Source organism: Narcine bancroftii, chromosome 5 (genome assembly GCF_036971445.1).
Source record: "Narcine bancroftii isolate sNarBan1 chromosome 5, sNarBan1.hap1, whole genome shotgun sequence".
Lineage (NCBI taxonomy): Eukaryota > Metazoa > Chordata > Chondrichthyes > Torpediniformes > Narcinidae > Narcine > Narcine bancroftii.
Window position 1 is genome coordinate 222,571,906 of NC_091473.1, and position 27,899 is coordinate 222,599,804.

Below are 27,899 nucleotides of genomic sequence, written 5' to 3' on the forward strand. Positions count from 1 at the left end.
TTGTTCACATATAAAGGTAGAAAGTTGCGGTATACTAGGCTTCCGCAGGGCTTTATCTTATCTCCAGGGATTTTCAATCAGGTGTTGAAAGAACAGCTGGGGGGGCTAGCACTGCCAGGTGGGGTAGTTCTGATCCAGTATGTAGATGACATCCTATTAGCAGCACCTGATCATACTTCCTGTTTAGAGGCGACCTGTCTCCTGCTAGTGCAGCTGTTCAAGGCAGGCTTTAAAGTCTCTCGCTCAAAGCTGCAATGCTGCAGGCAGGTGGTCACCTTTTTAGGGAGAATGGTCTCAGCGAAAGGCACAGGGATTTCCCCTGCACATCGAGCAGCGATACTACATCATCCAAAACCAAAGACAGTAAAGGAGATGCTTTCGTTTTTGGGTTTGTCAGGTTATAGTAGGCAGTTTATCCCATCGTATGGTGAGTTGACACATCCACTGCGAACTTTGGTGAATGAGCAGGGGATGAGGAATCTGGGAGCTACACTTGATTGGACTGCGCAGGCTGAGATGAGTTTTATTCTATTGAAGCAAGCTCTTACAACAGCTATAGATTTGGCGATTCCAAATTATAAACTACCTTTCTTTTTGGATGTTTCTGAAAAAGCACACACAATTGATGGTGTTCTTTTTCAGAAAAAAGGGGGTGGAAGATGTGTGCTCATGTATGTGAGTATCACACTAGACCCGACGGAAGACAGACACCCACCATGTACGAGACATGCAGCGGGAGTAGCAAAGATTTTACAAAAGGTGGCACACATAGTAATGGGACGTGGCCTGACGGTATTAACAACACATAGTATTGTAGCATTTGTGAGCTCGACAGCATTTACAATGACTTCGCTAAGGCAGACGAGACTAGAAAAGATCCTGAATGCTCCAAATGTTACGTTTACCCATGAAGGCATTAACATGGCAGACAATATGGGAGAGGGAGAACCACACTGTTGTGAGAAGAGGGTAGTGAAGGATATTAAAATAAGACCTGACTTACAGGCTACACCCTTAAGAGAACCAGATTAAACCTTATTTACAGATGGTTGCTGTTACAGACACCCCACAGATGGATTGAAAGCTGCCTATGCGGTGGTACGAAAAACTACAGGAGGATTTGAAGAAATCATTACAGGGACAGTGAGAGGAAAGGAGTCAGCACAACTCGCAGAACTACAGGGAATGATAGCAGCATTAGAATGGGCAGAAGGGAAGGAGGTCAATATATATACAGACTCGGCATATGTGGTAGGGACAATACAGGTTGAGCTTAGTCAATGGATTAGAAGTGGGTTTTTAACAGCAGCAATGATCCCAATTAAACACGAGAAGGACGTTAGGAAACTGGCTGAGGCCCTCCTGAAATCAAGGGCATTAGCAGTTCTTAAATGTAAAGGACATGATAGAACAGATACGATGGTGGCTCGGGGAAATCAGGAAGCGGACATGGCCGCTAAAAGGGCAGCAGGATACGGCCCTCAGTTTATTATGATACAGGCAGACAGAACAGCACATGACTTATTACCACTGTGTAGGGTAGAAGTAATAATACAGGAACAAGCAAAGGCATCACTTCAGGAAAGGATGGTATGGGAGGAAAGGGGGGCAACCGAGGATCAAGGACTATGGAGATCGATAGACGGGAGGCCAGTTTTACCATCTGGACTCATGAAACCCCTCCTCGAGAAGGCGCATGGGCTAACACACTGTGGAAAGAAGCAGATGATAAGTATTTGATATATTGGTGGCACCCCTTCCTGCCGGCGATGGGGGAGAACCATATTAGAGAGTGTGAGGCATGTATAACTTTCAATGTCAAGGCGACTGTAAAGCCACATCAAGGACAGTTCCCGTTACCTAAGTTACCAGGGCAGGAAATCGTACTTGATTATATGGACATGATTGAGAGGGTAAGTGGCTATCGATACCTCTTAGTAGCAGTAGATGTGTTCACAGGGTGGCCGGAGGCAATCCCTGCCAAAAGAGAAGATGCAAGGACAGTATGTAAATTCCTGATCAACCAGTATATTCCGAGACACGGATTTCCTAGAAAAATTAGGTCCGATAATGGAAGTCATTTTAAGAATAACGATCTACAGGAGGTAGAAGCAATGTTGGGATTGAAACATGCCTTTGGAACGGTGTACAATCCACAATCCCAAGGGAAAGTGGAGAGGATGAACCAAACAATAAAAGGTAAGATCGGGAAAGTACAGGCACGGACCAAACTAAATTGGGTGGATGCGTTGCCCCTGGCATTAATGTCAATAAGGAGTTCGGTAAGTTCTGTGACAGGATTTACTCCATATGAACTACAAACAGGGCACCAGTTTCCAGGACCAGGAGCCGAAATTCAGACTACGAAGAATGAGGTAAGTTCAATGGGATGCAAGCTTTATTATGATAAACTAACGGCTCTGGTGTCAGATTTTTCACAACAGGTCACAAGTCCCAACAGAAAAGGGGAAACACCGATACCTTCAGTCGCGGAGTGGGTTCTGCTAAAGGTCATCAAAAGAAAGTGGTCGGAGCCCAGGTGGACAGGACCCTACAAAGTGGTGGAGAGGACGTCCCACGCGGTTCGACTGCAGGGAAAAGGCAAGACGAGGTATCATTGGAGTCAGTGAACAGCAACGGACCCACCAACATGGACACTGGAACAGATTCGAACGGAGATGACTGGGACTCTGTGAAGAAACCACGGACTAAGAACACTTAACGTCCCTTTAAAGAGACTATTGGATTACGGTGACTGTATTTCAGGATTTGAAGTGATATTTCTATCTTGAAGTCAACAGAATTTAGGGGGCTGTGATGGACACTATGTGGGGACAATGGGTGATGTTGTTCCTAGCCCTTGAAGCATCTGGAGAAGGAAACAACTGTACAAAGTGTTTGTGGTCAGCCTGGGAGGCCCATAACGAACCGAAACAGTACTTTGCGGATTGGACTGACGTTCCTGAACACTGTGTTGGGGCCCCCACTGGACTGAAGTGTGTTCATAATGGCCAAGTTTGTGAGGTTAAGTTTAACAAGGGGTCGGAGATGCCGGTCCTTGCAAAAACTCCTGAGGTCTTGGTCCCATAAGGTAACAGGTGGTTGGTCTCAGTTTCCTGAGACCAAAAGGGGGATTGTTGGAATCTAGGGGTTAAAACATTATGAAAGAAATGATTAATTAAAAAGTTTATATTTACTGCATGGTTCAGGGGAAAAGAGGAATGTGATTAAGTGGCAATCACAGCATGGAGCAAAGTTGGCTGAGCTAAATTGCCCGCTCCCAAATACAGGGAGAGGAAATGCATAAAACGATTTAGGAGGAATGCTCAAACTGAAGGAGGTGGTGAGTAGCACAGGAGACACAGGCCAGACCAGAACAAAGAATGGCCTGCAAGAAACAAAGGGAATGGAAAACCAGTCTAGGAGGAAGATTAAGGCATGAGGAGGTGTTAAAGAGAACAGCAGAAATTGGCCAGACAGGAACAGAATGGTGATTAGAAATATCTGGGGATGAATTAATTTCTGATCAAAACAACAGGACAGTCTAGCCTGGAGGATTAAGATGGGAGCGCTACACCCCAGATATCTGCAAAACAGGAGATGACTTGTGATAACCCTTATGCAAAAAGATCTAGCAAAGGAAGACAAGTTTTGTTTTGTATGTGAGAGATGGGAAAATTGATCTAAAATTATGAACATGGAAGAAACTAAAATTCATCAGTTAATGGCTGTAACCAGTACAAACAGGATGAGCTTGGGGATTAGGATGCAGGAAAGCAGAGTCAGCACGATTAACATAAGAATCTTCTGTGTGACAAGAGCCACCATAAGACTAAGAAAAGGAATGGTAAGGTACAATAGAATGTAGGAAGTTGAGGTAGTCTGGATCAGATAAAGGTCTCCTAAACCTGGACAGAAGTACCAAGTCCTACATATCTAATTAGCTAACCATACACAGATTTATACATATGAAACTAGCCAACCCTAGATAGAATGAGTCAACTCCGCATACCAAGAGATTGTAGCCCCGAGAATCAGGAAGGTATGAATAAGGACAATGACATGATGGGACACCCACAGGATACCCCCTGGTCCTCCAAGTGTACTGAAACTGCACGTAGGCAGGAAGGATTACCTATGCCAAACCCATCCAGGGGGCAGAAGAATGTAAGGGGGCAGAAGAATGTAAGGGGGAGGGCACTCTGATACTGAAATTGACTGTATAAAAGTTGGGTGAGCCCCAGTATGTGTGTGTATTCCCAGGGTAAGGGGAAGCACCCAACTTTGCATTGTTGTTGTAATAAATGTTCTTTGTTCTCAATTTTTGTCTTGAGCAATTTCTTTAAAGGTACTTTAATTTCTAACAAATGGGGGCTCGTCCAGGATCACACTCCCTCCACTGACAGAGTACCCCGACGACGAGAGTAGGTGCACCCCGGCTGATTCAGCTGGACTCACGGGCGACGGGTGGCTGGTCAGTGGAAGAAGCGAGTGATATCCGAGAAGAGGCATTGAGAACAAACGACGGGAGGAAGCGCGCTAGAGCATTGCTACTGGAACTCGGTAAGAGGAATTTTACTTGCCTATAAGTATGGGAATTATGAGTAGCAAGGAAGAGAGTCCTGGTTCAGGATGTGAACACCAGATAGCTACGTACAGCCCGCTTGGGTTGATGTTATCTGAGTGGGGCACGGGAAGGACCCGTGGGAAAGACAAACTGACAATGGTCAGGTATTGTTGTATTGAATCGGTTAAAAGCCCGGTTAAAGGGAGCTCCGTGTACTGGCCAAAGTTCGGATCCGAGGATGAATGGATGTGTCAAGCTTTGAACATCTGGCTCAATCAAAACCAGAGAGAGACAATGTTGAGAGCAGGGAATATGCACCCTGCTGGCTCAAGGGACCCATTGAACAACTGGTTTTGAGTGAGAAAGAACTCAGGGATAAGAGAGAGGAGGAACCTTTTGTCCCTGAATCACAGGGGTGGGATGTGCTACATTCCCTCCCTCCACCTTATGTTCCTCCTATGCCGGCTCCTATCTTTCCTTCCCCTCCTATGACCTACCCTTCTGCACCTTCCCCACCTCCCCCACCACTAGAGAAGAGAGAAGAGAGCAGGAGTGGTATGATGACTTGCTCACAAAGCACTCGATTACCACCTCTGTTGACAGGAGAGAGAGGTAACTTTAATTCAGAACAGCGTGAGACTCTTCAGGAAGAAAGGGCAGAACCCTTTGATTCATTTCCCAGGGAGCAGGAACCCAGACCTAATAAGCCAGAAACCAACTGGATGAGACCACTGCGGGAAGTTCCCATGGGAGAGGGTCTCGGTTTCGTAAATGTGCCCCTGACCAGTACTGAAGTGCGTAACTTTAAGAAAGAACTGACCTCCCTGATAGAAGATCCCCAGGGATGTGCCGAACAGTTAGACCAATTTTTGGGACTAAATATATATACAATATGGGGGTATCGACATAGAATCCCCAGCAGGGGAACAATTGGTACTAACAGGTTTTGTTACCAACTCAGCCCCAGACATTAGGAGAAAATTACAAAAGACAGAAAATTGGCATGAGCAGGGAATAACCCAGCTTCTACAGATCACACAAAAAGCATTTGTCCAGACATCTGAGGATAAGCAGAAAGCAAAGGCTAACATTTTGATGCAAGCAGTTAAAGGAATAGTAGATGAGTAACATGAAAAAGGCAGGGACTTGTGTGCCAGCTCCTGAATGTTGGGAGAAGCGTCGGGAGTGGGAGAGTAGAGACCAGAGATAATTTCATAAATCACGACTTCCCACTTCAGTCACTGACCAATATTGATTAAAATTCATGCTAAAAATTAAATGTCATAAATGATCGTTTTTCAATACTGTAGAATTAGTGAATTTAACTACCAGTTAATTCCAATTTATGAAATAAATTGTATTCAAATGTGATTTTGCACAGGGAGTACCTGAGAGTTGAGTGATGTTATAACATTTGCAGGGAGAAATGTTTGCGCAAATAGGGTGAGTTCTACACATCTTATTTTAAGTGTATGTAAGATAAAGAAAGGATCTGATGTGTAAAGTGGCTGGATCAGCCAGTTGAAGGGGGAGTGTGCATGTCCCTTTAAGTGCACTGTGGCACTTGAAATTGAGGCTTCAGGCTCTTGTCTTGCAGTTAGAGGTATGGAGCCCTATCAACACATTTAATACATTTCTTCTACACATTCAGCAGTCAAGGTCCGTGAGTTTAAAGATCACCCACCTCTGGAGAATAAAGATACCTCTGGGGATTCCTATAAGTTTAATCATTCATTTCTCTGGTGCATTTTCCTCCGGAGTGAAATTAATGCCTCAGCACAATTTCTCTGTATTGCCGCTGTTATTTAATTCATGATAACTTTCCCCCATTCATCAGGTTTATATTTAAATCCGGTAGTGCGGAAGTTACATTGTAAATAATCATGGAGGTAAACCTTGCGCGACTGGATTCAGCTTAATGGAGAAATAAACCTGCGAACTGGTCTATGATGGTGTGTGAGTACTGCAATAGGTGGAATATGATTTACATTGGTGGCATCGTTCAGAACAATTGGGCGCATAGGAATAATAATAGCATTAATTACTCACAGATCTTGTACCTGATACTATTCACTACGTCCCGGCTTCAGGACTGGGAAATTGGCATGGTACAGAGAAATTGGCATGGCACCAATATTTCTTGATTCACTAATGACTCCACAAGCTCCAGGATTCATGCAGCAAAACTTTAAGTACAATATTATAGAAACTAGCCGGTACTTAAATGATTGTGTGTGCAATCAACATTGGAAAAATATGAAAGGTAATACAGGTGCTCCCCTACTTATGATTTTACGATGACACAATAGCATGACTGCCATTTACTTTCATATAATGTGTTAAAGGTCATCACAAGCATCGTTGATTTTTCCAATAAACTTTGATAATTCCTCTAAGGTGAATTTTTTGTAGCCTCGTTGGTTAATCACATTTTCGGAAAGCTTACAGGGACTGTTGGGAGAGAGCAAGGTAGTGGGATCCGTATGGGGACTGATACAGCGCTGTCGTTAGAGAGTGGGGCAGCGGGATCAGTATGAGGACTGATACAGTGCTGTCAATGTTAGACAAGGTACGTCTCCAATTAAGATTTTTTTTTCCAACTTATGCTGGGTCTGCTGGAACGCAACCCTATCGTAAATTGAGGAGCACCTGTGATGTTCTTCTATCTACAGCCAGCTTTAGATAAACTCTTATCATTCTGACAAATCTAGGTCTAAGTCTAATTTTCCTCCAGCCTTTGAGCAAGCACTTCCACTGCTGCATCTTACTGATCACCTCCTCACCAATGAATCAGAAGACCATGGTGTATGGCACTCACTGCACAAGCAGTCTGAAAATGTATACAAGCCTGTTCAACTTCATTTTACAAAATCAACAATCGATTCCAGGCTCCCCAATGCTCTCTGTGGAGAGAAAATTGCCAGATTTTTACCCTTTTAATGCCCTTGGTTATGTTTGCCTCTTCTCAAAGATTACATGGCTGCACAGAGGAACAAGGCTGAAAGTGCCTTGAAGTAATCTGTTGGCTGCACTTGTGACCTTTAGTCAGAAAATGCATGGGCTCTTGTCTCACTTTGGGTAGTGTAGCGGTTAGTTCAACTATATTACAGTGGCACTGATGAGTACATGGATGTGAGGGGGTTGGAGGGTTATGGGCAGGGAGTAGGTAGGTTGAACTAGTTGGAGTATCATGTAAATCGGTGCGGACTAGAAGTGCCAATATGGCCTGTTTCCGTACTGTTATTGTTATATGGTTATTATATGGAATATGGTTGTGAGCTGTGGCACAAGGCATTTAATTTTACAATTACAATAGCGATGTTAAATAATCGTCAAATTCATTGCCGGCGGCAGTAAAAAAGACATGTCTTATTCCCACTCGGCTATTTTAAAATAAATTCAGTTACAATACAGTTAATATCACTTGCCGAATCATTATGGCTAATTGTGTTCTTAAGGCAGAACTAAAGGTTGAATATGTTTCAAGTTCTCTTGCAGGGGCTCTTGTGCTGCAATGTCTGTTATGTACTCACTCTAACAAATTGGAGGGTTGTGCCCCATACAGACAAGCAGCTCCAACTGCATTTTAATAAGGTCTAACATATTCAAAACCCATGCAAATATGGTTTGTGTTTCATTTTACAATTTTTACACTAACACAAAGGAAAGTCAGATTGTTATTCATTTTATTAAAATCTAGTGATTGGTTATATGTAAAAGCATGGCAAGAGGATCAACTAAAACCTGCCTGGGATGGTCCCTTCTGTGTACTTTTAATTACAGACACCGCAGTAAGAACAAGAGAGAAAGGCTGGACCCACATTCAAAGAATTAAACCAGCTTCTGAACCACAACATCACGACACACAGACACAACCCTCAACCTGGCGTGCAGTTCCTCATCCTTCAGACCTGAAACTTACACTGCGCCGTGACAAAGTGCCGTAATGTTACATTTATTGTGGTATTTTTTTAACTGTTTATACATTTATTGTTGTATTTTTAACTGTTTATTTTTTTTAACTGTTTATTAATTTATTGGGGTATTGTTTGTTAACTGTTTATGTCACTTCATTACTCGCTATGTTTTAAGTCCTCCTGGGATAGGGACAGCAGAGGTGACAATTATTTTCCTTTAGAATGTAGACAGGGCATAGATTTAATGTCTAGTCATAGTGGGGTATGGGTTAACAAGGGATTCCAGTACGGACCAGGGGAACTGAACAGCTTTAGTGGAGTACATCTAATTTGTATCTTAGCCTACACAGGTATTAAAGACAGGAGTTTTAAAGCGATAGCACAAAGGACATGGTGGGACAAAGACAGACAGAATGGTAGTCAGGATTGTACATGTCGCAGAGAGAGAGAGTTAATACATATGCTAATGTACACAGACAGGCTGCAACTCACAAGTTCAATGATACCCATGCTAATGTTAGCAGACAAGCTGCAACACACAGTTAAATCACAAGAAACAATCCCCCCCCAGCTTGGTCTCCTTTCATCACCCCGTGAAGGGGAGCACCAGTTACCAACAACGTGAGCTGCTTGGCACCTCAATATCAGACTCCAGACAGCCTTCGTAGATCGGTGGCCCTAGGGTTCGGGGCTGAAGAGGACATCAGATACTAGCCACAATTCAACAGAACCGCCTGACTACTGCTACTCGTTCGCTGCTGAAGGCAGCGTTTCTCACAGACTGCTACTTGTTCGCTGCTGAAGGCAGCGTCTCTCACAGACTTCGTCTGGACAAAGCTTACAAAAGTCGGGCGGTTAAAGACACTGCTTCAAGATTTCAACGTGAATCTGCCCATGCCTATGTTCAGACGTGCCAACTTCGGACTGATGTGGGATGGACTAGACTCTTTACTGAGAACTGGAGCCTGATACTCGCAACCCTAATAAGCAGCTGGACTCGCTACTCTGACCTTCTTGGTGCTCCCCTACCTAAAGACTTTACACAGGTATTACAATTCGGTTATTGACCAGCTGGGTAAAACAACACCTTACACTTGAAAGATCAGTATTACTGATCTAAAAGAAAAGTGAGGATTGTGAGAGATGGGAAAATTGATCTAAAATTATGAACATGGAAGAAACTAAAATTCATCAGTTAATGGCTGTAACCAGTACAAACAGGATGAGCTTGGGGATTAGGATGCAGGAAAGCAGAGTCAGCACGATTAACATAAGAATCTTCTGTGTGACAAGAGCCACCATAAGACTAAGAAAAGGAATGGTAAGGTACAATAGAATGTAGGAAGTTGAGGTAGTCTGGATCAGATAAAGGTCTCCTAAACCTGGACAGAAGTACCAAGTCCTACATATCTAATTAGCTAACCATACACAGATTTATACATATGAAACTAGCCAACCCTAGATAGAATGAGTCAACTCCGCATACCAAGAGATTGTAGCCCCGAGAATCAGGAAGGTGTGAATAAGGACAATGACATGATGGGACACCCACAGGATACCCCCTGGTCCTCCAAGTGTACTGAAACTGCACGTAGGCTGGAAGGATTACCTATGCCAAACCCATCCAGGGGGCAGAAGAATGTAAGGGGGAGGGCACTCTGATACTGAAATTGACTGTATAAAAGTTGGGTGAGCCCCAGTATGTGTGTGTATTCCCAGGGTAAGGGGAAGCACCCAACTTTGCATTGTTGTTGTAATAAATGTTCTTTGTTCTCAATTTTTGTCTCGAGCAATTTCTTTAAAGGTACTTTACTTTCTAACATGTATGATAATGAAATCTAGCAAGGGAAGCCAACTTTTCTTCTGTATGATAAGGTTGATCTATATAAACTGAACCAACTGGACAATAGGGGTCAGTCTTGAGGAATAGCTCACTGTGCAGGTGACCTATGAACTAACGATTGACCCAGAGCTCTGTTAAGTTTTATTCTTGTGCTGTGTAATAAATTGACTGTTGAACCGAATACCTTCTCCTATCACTTCATTCAAAGAACACGCTGGACTCAGACTACACATACACTAAATTAAGAGTAAGGTAAAGCCAGAGTCCGACACCAACCACGACAAACAGGGTCTAAAACTTGACAGAAAAGCAACTGGCTGTCTACAGCCTGCCCTCTCTTGTGTTAGTACTCCGGTGGCTACACCTTCTTTTGCATTGGTATATAGGTCAAATGGCTTATTTAGGTCGGGTAAAGCCAACACTGGAGCACTAGTAAGGTGCTGTTTCACCAAGTTAAAATCTTTAATCTCTTCCTCTGTCCAGACAACAGCTTCGACCCTAGAATTGTGATTTTATCATAGAGAAATTTGACCAGGCTAGAATAATTTTGTTAGAAACAGAAGTACCTTCACAGAAATTGCTCGAGACAAAAATTGAGAACAAAGAACATTTATTATTCTATAATGCAAAGTTGGGTGCTTCCCCTTACCCTGGGAATACACACATACACTGGGGCTCACCCAACTTTTATACAGTATATTTCAGTATAGGAATACCCTCCCCCTTACATTCTTCTGCCTCCTGGATAGGTTTGGCATTAGGCAATCCTGCCTGCCTACGTGCTGTTTCTGTGAACTTGGAGGACCAGGGGGTATCCTGTCGGTGTCTCATCATGTCATTATCCTCATTGTCCTTATTCACAAACCTGTCTTTGTTCTAATTTACACCTTCCCAACTCTCAGGCACACCTCTTCATATGTAGAACTTGCTAATACTGTCTAGGGCTTACTTAATTACATATGCAAAACCTGCTAATTCTATCTAGGGCTAGAAGACCCTTATCTTATTCAGACAGACTAACTCTACTTCCTACATTCTATTATCTATTGTCTATCCTTATCTCATTCATACGGTGAACTTGCTGATTCTGTCTAAAGGCTAGAAGATTCTTATCTTACTCAGACTGACTCTGCTTCCTACATTCTAATCTCCATTTCTTATCCTGTTCATACTGGCTTTATTCATTTACCCATATATCTATATTAGTTTCCTCATCTTCATATTTTTATATCAGTTTTACTCATCTCTCACAATCCTCACTTTTCTTTTAGATCTCTCAACTGAAATGTATTACTTGCAAACTTGGTCTTTTTCCCAGCGAGTCAGTAAACGAACTGCAGTCTCAGCATCATCAGACAGAATTTGGGAAACATACATCCTTTGGGTTATAGTGATCTGGCGAGGGGTCCGTTGAATTAAATACTGCACACGTCTTTAGGCAGGGGAGCACCATAATGGCCAGAATAGCGAGTCCAACTGCTATAAGGGCTGTGGGTATCAGACTCCAGTTACCAATAAAAAGTCTAGTCCATCCCACACCGGACCAAGGTTGCCACGTCTGAACCTGGGCATGGGAAGATTTTCAAACTCCTGAAGAAGTGTCTTTAACCGCCTGGCCGTTGTGAGCATTGTCCTTAACCAGTCTTTCACAAACGCTGCCTTCAGCAGCCAACGAGTAATCGAGAGCCAGGCGTTTTTGTTGAACTGTGGCTCATATCTGTCGTTTTTCTTCAGCCCCTAAATTCAGGGCCATTGCTATCTGTTCGATGATGATGTCCAAGGCTGCCTGGAGACTGATTAAACGATTTAAATGCCAAGCAGCTTTAGTGTTCTGTAGCAGCTTACATCGTTTACAACTGGAACTCCCCTTAACAAGGTGGTGCTTAACATTCCGAATGTCTGAGGGACCCAAAGGATGTTTGACAAGAGACCAAGTTGGGGAGGGTTGTTTCTTATCATGTGTGTTGCAGCTTGTCTGCTAACATTAGCATAAGTATCATTGAACTTGTGAGTCCAAGCTGTCTATGTATATTAGCATATGTATTAACTCCCTCCATAAATCTTCATCCGTGAAGCCAAGCCAAAGAACTCTATCTCTGCTACATGCACAATCCTGACTAACATTCTGTCTGTCTTTGTCCCACCATCTGCTTTGTGCTATCCCTTTAAAACTCCTCTTTTTAATACCTGTGAAGGCTAAAATACAAATTAAATCTACTCCTCTAAAGCCATTCAGTTCCCCTGGTCCATGTTGGAATCCCTTGTTAACCCATATCCCACTATGACTATACATTATATCTATGCCCTGTCTACATTCCAAAGGTAAATAATTGTCACCTCTGCTGCCCCTATTCCAGGAGGACTTAATACATTGTGAGTAATTTAGTGATGTCCCAGAAATTGGGAACCAACTAGTAAATAATACAGTAAATGGTAAAAACAACATTTCAGCACTTTTTCCCGGCGTAGTGTAACTTTCAGATCAGAAAGATGAAGGACTGCACGCCAGGTGGAGGGTAGATTATCAATGTCGTTATTCTCTGGTTCAGTAGCTGGTTTAATTCGTTGGATGTGGCTCCAGCCTTTTTCTTTCATTCGCATGGCAGTGTCTGTAATCAAAAGTACACAATAGGGGCCATCCCAGACAGGTTTCAGTTGGTGATCTTGCCATGCTTTTACATATACCCAATCACCCGGTTTAATAGAATGAATAGGATACTCCAGGGGCAGAGTTTGAGCTAATAAACCCTTCTGTCTTAAGTCATGGAGAGAAGTAGAAAGTCCCTGTAAATATTTAGAGATATATTGGTCATTAGCCTCAGGGATAGGGGTATCAGTGTGGAATCCCATGTAAGGAAGACCAAACATAATTTCATATGGTGAGACAGCAAGGTCCTTATGAGGGGCTGTGCGAGTTCTAATTAGAGCTAAGGGTAAACATTTAATCATTTAACTGGAGAGGCCAGTTTCCTCATGAAGTCGAGTGAGCTGATTTTTCAAGGTTTGATTCATTCGTTCAACACGGCCTGAGCTCTGGGGGTGCCACGGGGTATGTAGCTGGCAGTCTGTTCCCAGTCTTTAGCACACACCCTGGAGTACCTGAGAGGTAAAATGTGTACCTTGATCTCAGTCAATGGTTTGAATCATACCATATCGTGGAATCACAGATTCCATTAGTATCCTGATAACGGTGCTGGCACAATCATTAGGGGTCGGGAAAGCCTCAACCCATCGTGTGAAATGATCTACCATCACCAGGAGGTATTTGTAAATTCCTATCTTAGGTAATTCTGTAAAGTCAATTTGTATCCGTTGAAATGGGCGTACGGCTATATCGCGACCGCCAGGCATTACCTGGCGCATAGATTTCTTATTTACTTTCTGACAGATTGGACAATCCCAAGTGCTTTGTTTGCCTATTGTATATATGCCTGAGCATTCCACCAGCGTTGTCTCCGCTCCATCCTCAACATTCATTGGAGCGCTTTCATCCCTAACGTCGAAGTACTCGAGATGGCAGAGGTCGACAGCATCGAGTCCACGCTGCTGAAGATCCAGCTGCGCTGGGTGGGTCATGTCTCCAGAATGGAGGACCATCGCCTTCCCAAGATCGTGTTATATGGCGAGCTCTCCACTGGCCATCGTGACAGAGGTGCACCAAAGAAAAGGTACAAGGACTGCCTAAAGAAATCTTTTGGTGCCTGCCACATTGACCACCGCCAGTGGGCTGATATCGCCTCAAACCGTGCATCTTGGCGCCTCACAGTTTGGCGGGCAGCAACCTCCTTTGAAGAAGACCGCAGAGCCCACCTCACTGACAAAAGGCAAAGGAGGAAAAACCCAACACCCAACCCCAACCCACCAATTTTCCCCTGCAACCGCTGCAACCGTGTCTGCCTGTCCCGCATCAGACTTGTCAGCCACAAACGAGCCTGCAGCTGACGTGGACATTTACCCCCTCCATAAATCTTCGTCCGCGAAGCCAAGCCAAAGAAAGAAATATGCCTGAGCAATAAAAGGATCGTACAAATGTATCTACAAGAGCCTGTGTTCCCCAGTGTGTCTGTTGGTGTATCTGATCAAAAATTTGCCGAGCCAAGGCTTTGTTCAGCACTTGACGTCCTTCTGCCATCCACCACAACCCATCGGCAGTTTGACGCATTCCCTGGTCTTTCATAGAAACCTCCTCTTCCCGTGAAAAGATGGGAGTCTTTTTAACCTGTAGTGGGGTGGGCAGTAACAGCTGCATGTCTATTTTCTCTGCTAGTGCAGCCTGTTTGGCAGTTGCATCTGCCTGTCTGTTCCCCTGGGCTTCGAGACTGTCACCACTTTGATGGCTTCGTACATGTACTACAGCTGTTTCCTCAGGTAGTGTAAGAGCATCCAGGGATTGGACAATTAAGTTTTCATGGATCAGCTTCTGTCCTTTTCCAATTATCATTCCCCATTCTTTCCAGATCTTCCCAAAGGTGTGCACTACACCAAAAGCGTACTTTGAGTCCGTGTAGATAGTGCCCACCCTGTTCTCTAGACCCTGGAGTGCTCTACAGAGGGCATACAATTCACAAGATTGTGCTGACCAATGACCAGGGAGGCGACCGGCTTCAATCACCACTCCTTCTTTCCCATCCACTACATTATACCCGCTATAGCAAGTGTCATCAATGCAACGGGAAGATCCATCAATAAACCACCGTTCACCCTCCTGTAAAGGCTCATCACTTAAATCCTCTCTAATTTTGGTCTGTAAATCTATTACCTCTAAACATACATGCTCTAATTCTTTTATGGTATTGTCAGAATTTGGAGAAACCAAGAAGGCTGCTGGATTGTGTTCTTTATTCGTAATCAGGGTCAAATCATCCCTATCCATTAGGATCGCTTCATACTTTAAAATTCTAGAGTCTGTGATCCACCTTCCAGCACATTGTAAGAGAATATTACGGACTGTGTGAGGGGTGTGAACCATCATCGGGGCACCAAACGTAATCTTTCGTCCTTCCTCAACTAAAATAGCAGTGGCTGCGATGGCTTGCACACATTCTGACCAACCACGACAAACGGGGTCTAAAACTTTTGACAGAAAAGCAACTGGCTGTCTATAGCCTGCCCTTTCTTGTGTTAGTACTCCGGTGGCGACACCTCCTTTCGCATTGGTATATAGGTCAAATGGCTTATTTAAGTCGGGTAATGCCAACATTGGGGCACTAATAAGGCTCTGTTTCACCAAGTTAAAATCTTTAATCTCTTCCTCTGTCCAGACAACAGCTTTGCCCCCTACAATCGCGAGTTTATCATAGAGAAATCTGACCAGGCTAGAATAATTTTCAATTTAGATTCTACAGTATCCCACTAAACCAAGGAATTTCCTAAGTTCTTGGGCATTCTTGGGAGGGGGAATCTGTAGAATACCATGTATCCTTTCTGGACTTATTTTCCTAGTTCCCTGACTTACCAGATTACCTAAGTATTTAACTTCTGATTGAACAAATTGTAATTTGGATTCGCTCTCCCTACGACCCTTATTCTCCAGAAAATTCAAAAGTTCAACAGTATACCGTTTAGCTAATTCATACGTTTTTCCCATAATTAACAAATCATCAACATATAGTATCAACTGACAATTCTCTCTCCAAGGAGCCTCATCTAGTATTTGTTCTAAGACCTGACCGAATAAATTTGGTGATTCTGTAAAGCCCTGGGGAAGGACAGCCAACGGTATTGATTCTTACGTCCAGTAAAAGGATTTTCCCATTCAAAGGCAAACATGTGTCTGCTCTCTGTTGCTAACGGACAGGTCTAGAAAGCATCTTTGAGGTCAATCACACTAAACCATTTACTATGGGGATCGATTTTACCCATTATTGTATAGGGATTAGGTACAACCGGGTGACAGGTGAGAATAATTTTGTTCAGCTCCCTCAAGTCCTGCACTAATCGATAGGTACCGTCTGGTTTTTGGACAGGTAAAATTGGGGTATTAAAGGGTGACATACAAGGTTTGAGTATACCATCTTTCACCAACTGGTCAATTACTGGCTGTAGACCTTTCGGCCAGCTATAGGAATTGGATACTGTTTTCGCCTAATTACTTGTTCAGAATCTTTTAAAGTAATTTGCAGGGAAGGAATATCTAACACTCCTCTATTGCCTTTTTCTGCCCATACTCCAGGATTTATTAGTTCTCGATCTTCCTCGCTTAATACATACAATTGAACATCGATACCTGATTCCTGTGGTCTGGTGCCGATGGCCAATTGGTCCTGTAAATCTCATCCTAACAAACAAACACCAGCTTGGGGAACTAGTAAAATATCCTCTGTTATTACCTTTTCTCCCATTTGTATTCTTACATCTCTTAATACAGGGACTGTAAAGTCTCTTCCTCCTATTCCCGAAACTATCACTATCCCCTCTATCCTAACACCCTCAGGTGGTTGTAAAATACTAGACCGGGCTGCCCCAGAATCTACTAAAAAGGTCATCTTGTCACTGTGGGGTTCTATGCTTAAATTTACCAATGGTTCTCTGTGCAGCCCCACGGTGTGTATTGACTGAGAACCGTGACTCCCCTATTCATAATCTGCTTCCATCAGGGCGTAGGATCGTGTCTCCCTAGCTCGCATTGGGCATTCTTTCTTAAAGTGTCCCTCCTTTTTACAATGATAACAAACTAATGCTCCTGTTTCCCAATTTCTACCTGGGTCTCTACAGGGACCCGGGAATGGTCGTCGTCCCCGGAATCCTCCTCTACTCCTCCATCGACTCGGGTCCCAACTTCCCCACCCCTGGCTCCCCTCCCAACGTCCAGGAGCTGGCACACAGTCCCTACCCTTTCCTTGTTGTTCCTCCACTACTCCCTTAACTGCCTGCATCAAAATCTTAGCCTTTCCTTTCTGCTTATCCTTAGACCTCTGGACAAATGCTCTTTGTGCGATCTGTAGAAGCTGGGTTATTCCTTGTTCATGCCAATTCTCAGTCTTCTGTAATTTCCTTCTAATGTCTGGGGCTGAATTCGTAACAAAACCTGTTAATACTAGTTGTTCACCTGCTGGGGATTCTATGTCCAGACCCCCATATTGCTGTATGGCCGTACGCAATCTATTCAGGAATGCAGAGGGGGTCTCCTCAGGACCTTGGGGAACCTCAAATGCTTTCTTAAAATTCTGTCCCTTTGGGACAGATTCCTTGATTCCTTTTATCAAATTAACCCTATATTCTTCCATTAATGTGCGACCATCATTAGTATTCTTATCCCAATTTGGTTTCACCAGGGGAAATTTAGCTTCTCCAGGTATCGCCTCTGGTCCCCCTTGGTGTTCCCTATCCCAGACTCTAATCCCTGCCTGGCAAATCATTCCACGCTCATCCAAAGTAAACAGTGTTTTAAAGATAGATGTTAACTCATCCCAGGTATATGTATTTGGTCCCAAAAATTGATCTAATTGTTCAGCACATCCTTGAGGATGTTCTATCAGGGAGATCATTTCTCTCTTAAAGTTACGCACCTCTGTACTGGTCAGGGGCACATTTACGAAACCGAGACCCTCTCCCACGGGAACTTCCCGCAGAGGTCTAATCCAGTTAATTTCTGGCTTATTTGGTCTAGGTTCCTGCTCTCTGGGAAATGAATCAAAGGGTTCTGCCCTTTCTTCCTGGAGGGTCTCACACTGTTCTGAATTAAAGTCGCCTCTCTTTCTAGTCAATAGAGGTGGTAATCTAGTACTTTGTGAACAGGTCATCATACCACCCCTACTTTCTCTCCTTTCTTTAGCTGTGGGGGAGGAGGGGAAGGTGCAGAAGGGTAGAGCATAGGAGAGAGGGGAAAGATAGGAGCCGGCATCGGAGGAGCACAAGGTGGAGGAAGGGAATGTAACACATCCCATCCTTGTGTTTCAGGGACAAAAGGTTCCTTATCTTTCTTGTCCTTGCATTCCTTTTCATTCAAAACCAGTTGATCAAACGATCGCCTGAGCCAGCAGGCTGCATATTCCCTGCTCTCAAGATTATCTCTTTGGTTTTGATAGAGCCAGATGTTCAATGCCTGACACATCCAGTCATCCTCGGATCCGAGCTTTGGCCAATGTACTGAACTCCCTTTTATCGGGCTTTTAACCCATTCCAAACAGCAATACTTGACCATGGTCAGTTTGTCTTTCCCACGGGTTCTCCCCGCACCCCAATCAGATAACATTAATCCTAACGGACTTTGCTTGGTTATCTGATCTTCCCATCCTTCCTTAGGACTCTCTTCCTTACTACTCACACCTCCCATACTAACAGGTAAGTAAAATTTCTCTTACCGAGATCCAGTAGCTAGCTCTAGCGCGCTTCCTTAACGTCCTCTCGTTGTTTGTTCTCAATGCCTCTTCTTGGATATCACTCGCTTCATCCACTGACCAGTCACCCTTCGTCAGTGAGTCCAGCTGAATCAGCTGGGGTGCACCTACCCCTGTCGTCGGGCACTCTGTCAGTGGAGGGAGTGGGATCCGAGACGAGCCCCCATTTGTTAGAAACAGAAGTACCTTCGCAGAAATTGCTCGAGACAAAAATTGAGAACAAAGAACATTTATTATACAACAATGCAAAGTTGGGTGCTTCCCCTTACCCTGGGAATACACACATACACTGGGGCTCACCCAACTTTTATACAGTTTATTTCAGTATAGAAGTACCCTCCCCCTTACATTCTTCTGCCTCCTGGATAGGTTGGGCATTAAGCAATCCTGCCTACCTACGTGCTGTCTCTGTGAACTTGGGGGACCAGGGGGTATCCTGTCGGTGTCCCATCATGTCATTGTCCTTATTCACACCTTCCTGACTCTCAGGGCTGACTAACTTCTTACATGCAGAACTTGCTAATTCTGTCTAAGGCTAGAAGACCCTTATCTTATTCAGACTAACTTTACTTCCTACATTCTATTATCTATTCTTATCCTATTCATACTGGCTTTATTCATTACACATATATCTATACTATTTTCCTCATCTTCATTCTCACAATCCTCACTTTTCTTTTAGATCAGTGTTACTCATCTCTCACACCAGGGAGTCTGTGGAGCAAGAATTTAAAAAAATGAACCAAATAATTTTTACTGTATATAATAAAATGTTCTGTTTTGCATGCCTTTGAGGCAAGTTAATTTATACAGCATGTAGTGCAATAATAACAAATAAATGCAAGATCTTATGAGATAGGAACAGAATTAGGCCATTTGTTCCATTGCATCTGCTCTGCATTCAAATCATGGCTAATGTGTTCTTCCTTTCAACCCCATTCTCCGGCCTTCTCCCCACAACCTTTGACATTCTTTCTAATGAAGAAGTGATCAACGTCCACTTTAAATCTATCCAGTGATGATCTCCACATCCTTAATGCAATGAATTCCATAGATTCACTACCCTTTAGCTGAAGAAATTTCTCCTCATCTCTTTCATGTTTATTGTCATATGATTGTACAAGCGTTCTCCGGTCCGTAGTGCAAAAACATGCAGACACATAACACACATACAAATAATACATATACAGGACAAGTTTTAGAGCTATCAAAATAAATAAATAAAGTTTGTTTTGTGCAAAGGTTTGTGTGAGCCCTTCCTTTGTTCATTCAGCATTCTCACTGCCTGTTTGAAGACTCTGTTCCTCAGCCTGGTGGTCCCGGCTCTATTACTTTTGCATCTCTTCTCCGATGGGAGCAGCTGAAATAAGCTGTATGACGGATGGAAGGGGTCCTCAGTGAATTTGTGCGCCCTCTTTTTTCAAGTGAATTTATCTTCTGCCTGACGGAAGGGGGGAGAAGAGTGTGTGACTGAGGTGAGACTGGCCTTTTAATAAGTTAATACTTGTCCTGAGACAACGGCAGGTAGAGACAGAGTTGATAGAGGGGAGAATAGTTTGTGAGATGGCCTAAGCCACATTTACAACTCTCTGCAGCTTCTTATCGTTTTGAGCAGAACAGTTCCCATCCCAAACTGTGATGAATCCAGACAGGATGGCATATCTGCAAAAACTGGTAAGATCAGTAAGAGAATAACATAACACCTTTAGAATAGAACTAATGAAAATAGGTGCCTGACAGTGTCATGGAGACTAATAGCTGAGAAACATGTTCATGAGTCCATGTTCAAATCCACGTTTATTTAGCATCCTATTGTACAAGTGCAACCCAACATAACAGTGTCCTCAATGAAAAACATGCAAACACACAACCAGACAAGCAACACATATGGAGGACAAATATACATACAGTAAAACTCCGATTATCCAAAATGGTCAGGACTGGGCCTATTTTGGATAAACGATTTTTTTGGATTAACTGGTCATGTTTAAAAAAAACAGCCCAATAACAACAGCAAATCACTTGTAACAGTATAGAAACAACAACAAACAAGGGAAGGCTTTTTAAGCATGAAATAATGTTTAATTCTCACCAAAAACATCAACTCCCCCCCCCTGCGCAAGCTCCCTTCCCTGTCTCTCCCTTAACCCCCCCACAGAGCATGCTCCTTGCACCTACCCCACCTGCCCCCGTGTTGTACTCCCCTCCCCGCCCCCTCTACCCTGACATGCACTACCCACCCTTACCCTCTCAGCATGCACTCCCCAACTCTCCCCTCCCATCCCACCCTTCGCCTGTCCCTTTCCCCTCTCTCCCCTCCCCTATCCTCTCCCCTTCCTACCTTCCCCCTCCTTCACCTTTCCCCTCCTCACCCCCTCCTCACCCCCTCCCCTCATCCCCTTTCCTTTTCCTTCCCCACTTGTCCTCACCCAACCCCTAACCCCCCTCTCCTTTCCCTTCCCCTTTCCTCCTGCCCTCTTCCTCCCATTTCCCCTCCCCTCTCCCTTCACCCTCCTCTCCCCACTCCCCTCCCCACTCCCCCTTCCCCCACACCCCCTTCCCCCACCCCTTCCATCTCGCCTCCTCCCCTATCCCTCTCTCCTTTCTTCCTGCCCTCTTCCTCCCATTCCCCTCCCCTTTCCCCATCCACTTACCCCCTTTCCCACCATTCCCATTCCCCCACACCCTCTTCCCCCCACTCCCCTTTCACCCCCACCCCCCTTCTGCCCACTCCCACCACTTCCCCCTTCTGCCCACTCCCACACACTCCACCCCCTTCCCCCCACTCCCCCCTTCCCCCCACTCCCCCCTTCCCCCCACTCCCCCCTTCCCCCCACTCCCCCCTTCCCCCCACCCCCCCTTCCCCCCACACCGCACTTGCCCTCTCCGACCCCGTCCTTCCCCTCCCCTCCGTCCCCTCCCCTCCGTCCCCTCCCCTCCGTCCCCTCCCCTCCTTCCCCTCCCCTCCTTCCTTCCCCTCCCCTCCTTCCTTCCCTCTCCTTCCCCCACCCCCTCCCTCTTGGTCCCTCCCCTATTCCCCCTCCCCTTTCCTCCTGCCCTCTTCCTCCCATTCCCCCTCCCCTCACTCCCCCTTCCCCCACCCCTTTCCTCCTGCCCTCTTCCTCCCATTCCCCCTCCCCTCACTCCCCCTTCCCCCACCCCCCTCACCCCCTTCCCCCACTCCACCTCACCCCCCTTCCCCCACTCCATCCCCCACCCACACCCCCTCCCTCCCACCCATTCCCTCCCCTCCCTTCCCCCTTCCACCGCTCCCCCTCCTTCCCCCACCTCCTTCCTCCCAACCCCTTCCCCCACCCCCTTCCCCCTCCCTCCTTCCCCCACCCCCTTCCCCTCCCTCCTTCCCCCACCCCCTTCCCCCTCCCTCCCCCACCCCCTTCCCCCTCCCTCCCCCACCCCCTTCCCCCTCCCTCCTTCCCCCTCCCTCCTTCCCCCACCCCCTTCCCCCTCCCTCCTTCTCCCACCCCCTTCCCCCTCCCTCCCCCACCCCTTTCCCCCTCCCTCCTTCCCCCACACCCTCCTTCCACACTTCTTCCCCACCCCTCCTTCCATCCTCTCCCTCCCTCCCCTATCCCCCTCTCCTTTCCCTTCCCCCCACTCCCCTTCCCCCTTTTTCCTCTCCTCCCCTCCTCTTCCCTTTTTCCCTCTCTCCCCTCTTCTCCCTCCACCCTGCAGTTTGCTGACAACCCTGTCGATCATCCAGCGAGGGTTTGTTGTTCATTAGCGACAGGAGCCATTTGCTGTTGTTTTGCGAAGATGTTTGTTGAACGAGTCACACAGCAGCTGCGGAAACCCACCGCCAGCCTGTTGGGGTGGTTCGTCAAAAAGTTCTTGGAGAGTAACCGAATCTTGGAGGCAACTGCAGTGAATGTGTGCGATATCCAGCCCGACAATGTGGTCCTGGAACTCGGCTTTGGACCGGGCTTGGGGCTGCAAGAAGCCGCCCGACGCCTCACTCACCCCGCGGGGAAACTGTATGGCCTCGATATCTCGGAATACATGTATAACACGGCCAGCGAGAGGCTGAAGGCGGAGATTCAGGCGGGGAAGGTGACTCTGTTTCTGGGCAGCGTGGAGCACATTCCTCTGGGGGACAGCACGTTGGACCGGGTTTATCACTGCAACTGTTACTACTTCTGGCCGGACCTGCGGGCCGGGAGCAGGGAGATACACAGAGTAATGAAACCAGGTACAACTCGGGCGCTGAGTCCCGAAACCCAAGGCAGGAAGCAGCAAAGCTGGAGAGAGAGGTTCGGGGTGCAATGTTGTACCCAAACACGTGCATCTAGCTCGGGCTGAATGTTGATAACATTTGCCTTTAGTTGCACTAAAACCAAAAAGTAGCTTCTCAACTTGATTTGCAAACGTTACGCTCCAGTCTCGCTTCCTCTTGGCGGCATCCAGTGAACCTCCTTCCCTGCTCCGCACTGTCCATGTCTGGGTAGTGTGTGAACCATAGAGCATGACAGCACAAAAACAGGCCTTTCTGGTCTATGTTGAACCATTTTTTTTGCCTAGTCCCACTGACCTGTACCCAGTCGCTAGCCCTCCATTTCACACCCATCCAAATTCTACTTAACTATTAAAATTGAGCCCATTCACCACCTGAGCTGGCAGCTGTTCCACCCTCCCACCACTCTGTGTGTGAAGAAGCTCCCCCTCATGATCCCCCTAAACTTCTCCCCTTTCACTCTTAGCCCACGTCCTCTGGTTGATCTCTCATCTACCCTCAGTGTGTTTGCAAGAGCGGTGCATTATCTGCTCTCAACTCTGTAGACTTTTCATGGGCAGGATGTTTCTATTTCAATTTGTGGGGCCCAGTCCCTTCAAAGGATGCTGGACTAAATATTTAATATGTGTAGATAAGGCCAGATATTAGAGGTGCACAAAAAGACGCTGCAGATGCTGGAATCTTGAGCAAATAATGAGGGACTCAAAGGATCAGGGAGCCTTTGTTGGGAGAAGTGGCCAGTCAGCATTTCACCTGGTGTTGTCTCCTTCATGTCTGTAATATTACCCCTTCTTGATTTCGCCTTGATAAAGGGCCCCGAACAAACATGTAGACCTACCACTTCCACCCATGGGTGCTCCCTGATGCCCGTGACGGCGAGTTTGAAGGTGGAGCAAAAGTGCAGGAGAAACTCAGCAGGCCACGCAGCATCTTTAGAAACTAAAGGGTAACCAACGTCAAAATGCAACAGGAATTTGAGACAGATTTCTGAGTTAAAGGCTGGGTAAAGAATATGAGGGGAAGGTGTATAGACCAACAGGCTAAAAGGGTTTATTGGATATGGTAAGAGGACAGGTGAGGATTGATTTTGGCTTTGTGAAAGGAGGGGGACAGAAGAAAGAGAGAAGGAAGGAAGCCGGGGGAAGAAGGTGAGGGGAGAGCTATCTGGATTTCTCGGCATGGATCTGTCCAGCCAACTGGGTCCCTCCATTGTTTGCTCAGCCTTTGCCGTTCTTGTTTCAGACGTACCACCCTCCACCCCACTCGCTGCTTTGTGAGAGCAACATTTGTTTTTGTTTCCCGTTGCTCACATTGGTCCTCCACACGGGTTTAAATTCTGCTGCCAAAGGACTCGGTAAGAAGTCTAGTTGTGTATTAATCCAAAATGTTGACTGTCCATTTCCCTCCATGGATACTGATTGACCTGCTGATCCCCTCCAGCAGTTTTTTTTCACCCTCTGGATTCCAACGTCTCATGCGTTTCCTTTAAATTTGCCTGTTCTTCTTCCAGGTCTTGAATTTAATCTTTCCATCTAGGAAAGAAGCAAGATGTGCTGGCTTCGCGTTAGAACTGGCTTATTGTTTTCTTGGTTTATACACCACAGTGACTGAAAGGTCTCACGGGTGCATCGGAGAATAGGAAAGGACTGTAATTAAAGAGCTAAGTGAATGAGGAGAAGTATGTGCTACAGGTATTGTGGAGTTGCTTTGTGATAATATTGTGACCTTTTTATATAATCATTTATTATGCAAACAGCCTTTATTTTAGTTAGAGAGGCGCCTCTGTTAAAGTTAAAAGGATGAGTGGTTACACTGTGTTCATTTAGTAGTTGGTATGTTCCTCTCGTTCAAAAGTTTCTTTTGCAAAGAGGGTCCCTTCATGAGAAATAGTGAAGGTCGCTGCCGGTGGAAGAGCTCTTGGCTTTGAAATGCACCGTTGATGAGGCTTTGGTGGGTTGCTGCACTTCATGTAGATGGCCCGAGATGCACCACTACTGGAAGGAGTGAATGTTTGAGTTTATGGATGGAGTGCTTTATTCTGGATGACACTGGGCTTTTTAAAAGCGAATGAAAGTACTTGCTCTGCCGGGAATTGGATTGAGAAGGTCATATTCATGCTCCTTGATTGTTACTGCAATCACAGGGTCCTAGTATTTGTGCGGCTGGTCCAGTTAGGTTTCTGGTCAATGATGTTGATATAGAAACACTTTGTCAAAAATACTATTGAATGCTGGTGACTAGAACCTCTTTTGTTGGGCTGTTCATTGCCTGTCAATTGTGTGACTTAGATGTTAGCCCTTGCATAACGGTTAGGGAGGTCTCACTGTGTGTGGGCATGGTCTATTGCAGTATTTGAGAACTTGAATGTCAAGTAATGTTATGATGGAAGGAAGGTCAGTGATGAGGCTGCAAAAGATGGTTGGGCTAAGGAACTTCCCTGAGATTCATGAGTGTGAGATTAACCATCACCACATTTATGGACAATTTCTTACCCACTGCTATCAGACTCCTGAATGAACCTCACACTAGTAAAATAATATTATTCATGCTCATTCTAATTGATGTTTCTCTCTGTACCCCTGCCCTCTATACTATGTTTTATTTGTCGTATTTATGTATGGGTCGATTGGCTGGATAGCACACAAAACAAAACTTTTCACCCTACTTCGTTTTGCGTGACAATAAACTTGAATTTCTGTAGATAGCCTGGGGTTGAGATGATTGAACAATATTCACGACCATCTTGTTTTGAGCATGGAATGACGTGGTAATATTTTCTCCTCTGTACTGTTACTTCCTGCATCAAAAGCTCTTGAGATTGAAATCACTTCAAACCCTTTGAATAAAACCATTTATTTCTTTCATTCAACAGGAGCTCTGATGGTCACTGCCTTGCATCTGGAGTTCCTGCAGAAGTTGCTTGCTGCTGGACTGTTGAAGGGAACCAAGTGGCAGCCTGAGTTGTACATGGAGGCTCTCAGTGAGACCGGATTTATTGACGTGCGTATGGAAGAGCAGAAAATGAATGGAAAATCATTTCCAGCTATCTTTGCTACGGCAACGAAGACCTGAGTCTGCTATTTCTCGAGGCATTGTCAGCAGCAGATTACAGAGGTACAATGTGATCGCCTTGTGGAAGACAATCACTTACACCAGTTATATTTGCAACACAGTTTGTTTTTAAAAAAATGTAATATGTGCAGAGCAAATTATGATAGACCGAGAAGCTTCTTTTGAGAAGCCATTCAGCCATTGACTACCATTCTCTATCCCAAACAAATAGCAGTGAATAAATAAGTGATCCACCATCACACCACAGCTGGGCGGCCCGGTTAGCATAGTGTTTAGCACAATGCTGTTACAGCGCCGGCGATCGGGACAGGGATTTGAATCCTGTGCTGACTGTAAGGAGTTTGTGCGTTCTCCCTGTGTCTGTGCAGGTTTCCTCTGAGGCTCCGGTTTCCAGCCACCATTTGAAATATTCCAGGGGTTATAGGTCAATTGGGTGTAATTGGGCAGCTCGTTCTCGTGGGCTAAAAGGGCTGTTGCCGTGCTGTATATCTAAATTTTTTAAAAATCATTAAAAATTTAATATCTTTGTCTGAACCTATCCAAGCTTTCGAGGCTGTCCCTAATATCACAAAAAGCTGTGGCTATAACCAATTAAGATGACTTTTTTAAAAATCAGTTTCAAGACCAATCCCTGCAAAAGTTTTTGCCATTTGTTTTCAGAACCTGGTTGTGGTGAACTGCTGTATTCCTGATTACCTGGTTCCGCCTCGTCCTGTGATTGTACCTGTGGCCCCTTCCCCTTTTGATCTTGTATAAAGCCTCTAACACCCTGACCCTTCCCCAGAAATCCCGGGTCCTTGTCCATTGTGAATAAAAGCCTGTAGATCAGTGACTCAGTCTCAGCCTCTCGAGTTATTTACTGCGCATCACTGGTGTACTTCTCACAGTGGAATCTGAGATTGCAGTTTAGGAATTGCCAATTCACTGTTCCTAATTCTGGACCATAATGTTCAAGGTTGTGGTGCCTTTTAAGGCAGAGCTGCAAAGAAAAACTGACTTGGTTTGTAACCAGCAAAGAACTGTTTTAATCTCTCTTTAGATAATTTTTTACGTCCCTTCTGGTTCGGCCATTCCAAAACTGGAGGTGATATCATAACACTCTCGACGCGTTTCTCAGCCCACAGGCTAAGCTCCCGAGGTGGAGGAGGTCCAATGCCATCTCAGCACAGGCCCCCGGGACTTGTAATCGGCTGGCATTACAGGGACAATTCAAATGTGAAGACTCCCCTCACCCCTGGCTGCTGCTACAAAGGTTTATTTTATTGTCATGTAATAATACATTAAAATGTAACATTATGTGATATTTCAACTTGTCTGACGCAAGGGAAACAAAAAAATCGCCATGAGGATGGCCCAGTTCCTGTAACAATAAGAGTAAGAGAAGCAAAAGAGAGTCGCCTCGGTGTCTGTGGATTCACCTCCAGCGCTCCGGCAGCCTCTGCAAGCACACAGTCTAGTTGAAATTGTTGGCAGCCTAGGCTCCAGGTCCATACTTCTGACACGATCAGGAAGCCTTCAGCACCCAAGTCCTTTTGCGAGCCCTTCTTGCTCTCAGAATTGTCTCAAATCCTGGTTCCGATACCTGGCTACCGTGAGCCACTCTCTTGCAGCTTGTGGGGGTCCTTCAGCCGCTGAGCTCTTCGCTGGTTCGCTGTTGTGGTCACCTTCCCTGTGCCATTGTTAATTTATCAAGGCAAATGTAAGGCCCTCTTAATTAAAATTTGTAATGATTAAAAATAGTTTGTGGAACTTGATTTTAAAATCAGCAAGTAGTAAAAATGAGGGATGACGTTGATTTTAAAAAGTTCATCCTGCTGGAGCTGCTTAAACGTTCCTACTCCTGCCCTTGAACTTGCGAGCACCTGATTTACGGGTCACTCCAGGACCTAAGTATTTGACATATTCATCAGGA

At 45.2% G+C, this 27,899-nt stretch overlaps 1 protein-coding gene across 1 annotated transcript; it reads left to right on the top strand.

Moving 5' to 3' along the window:
* Positions 1 to 22,345: 22,345 nt before the first annotated feature.
* LOC138764935 (uncharacterized methyltransferase YdaC-like) lies at positions 22,346 to 26,819 on the top strand. The gene is made up of 2 exons (XM_069941404.1): positions 22,346 to 22,873; positions 25,788 to 26,819. Exons 1-2 carry the CDS (start codon positions 22,441 to 22,443, stop codon positions 25,985 to 25,987), a joined length of 633 nt encoding a protein of 210 aa, XP_069797505.1. The 5' UTR covers positions 22,346 to 22,440; the 3' UTR covers positions 25,988 to 26,819.
* Positions 26,820 to 27,899: the final 1,080 nt, after the last annotated feature.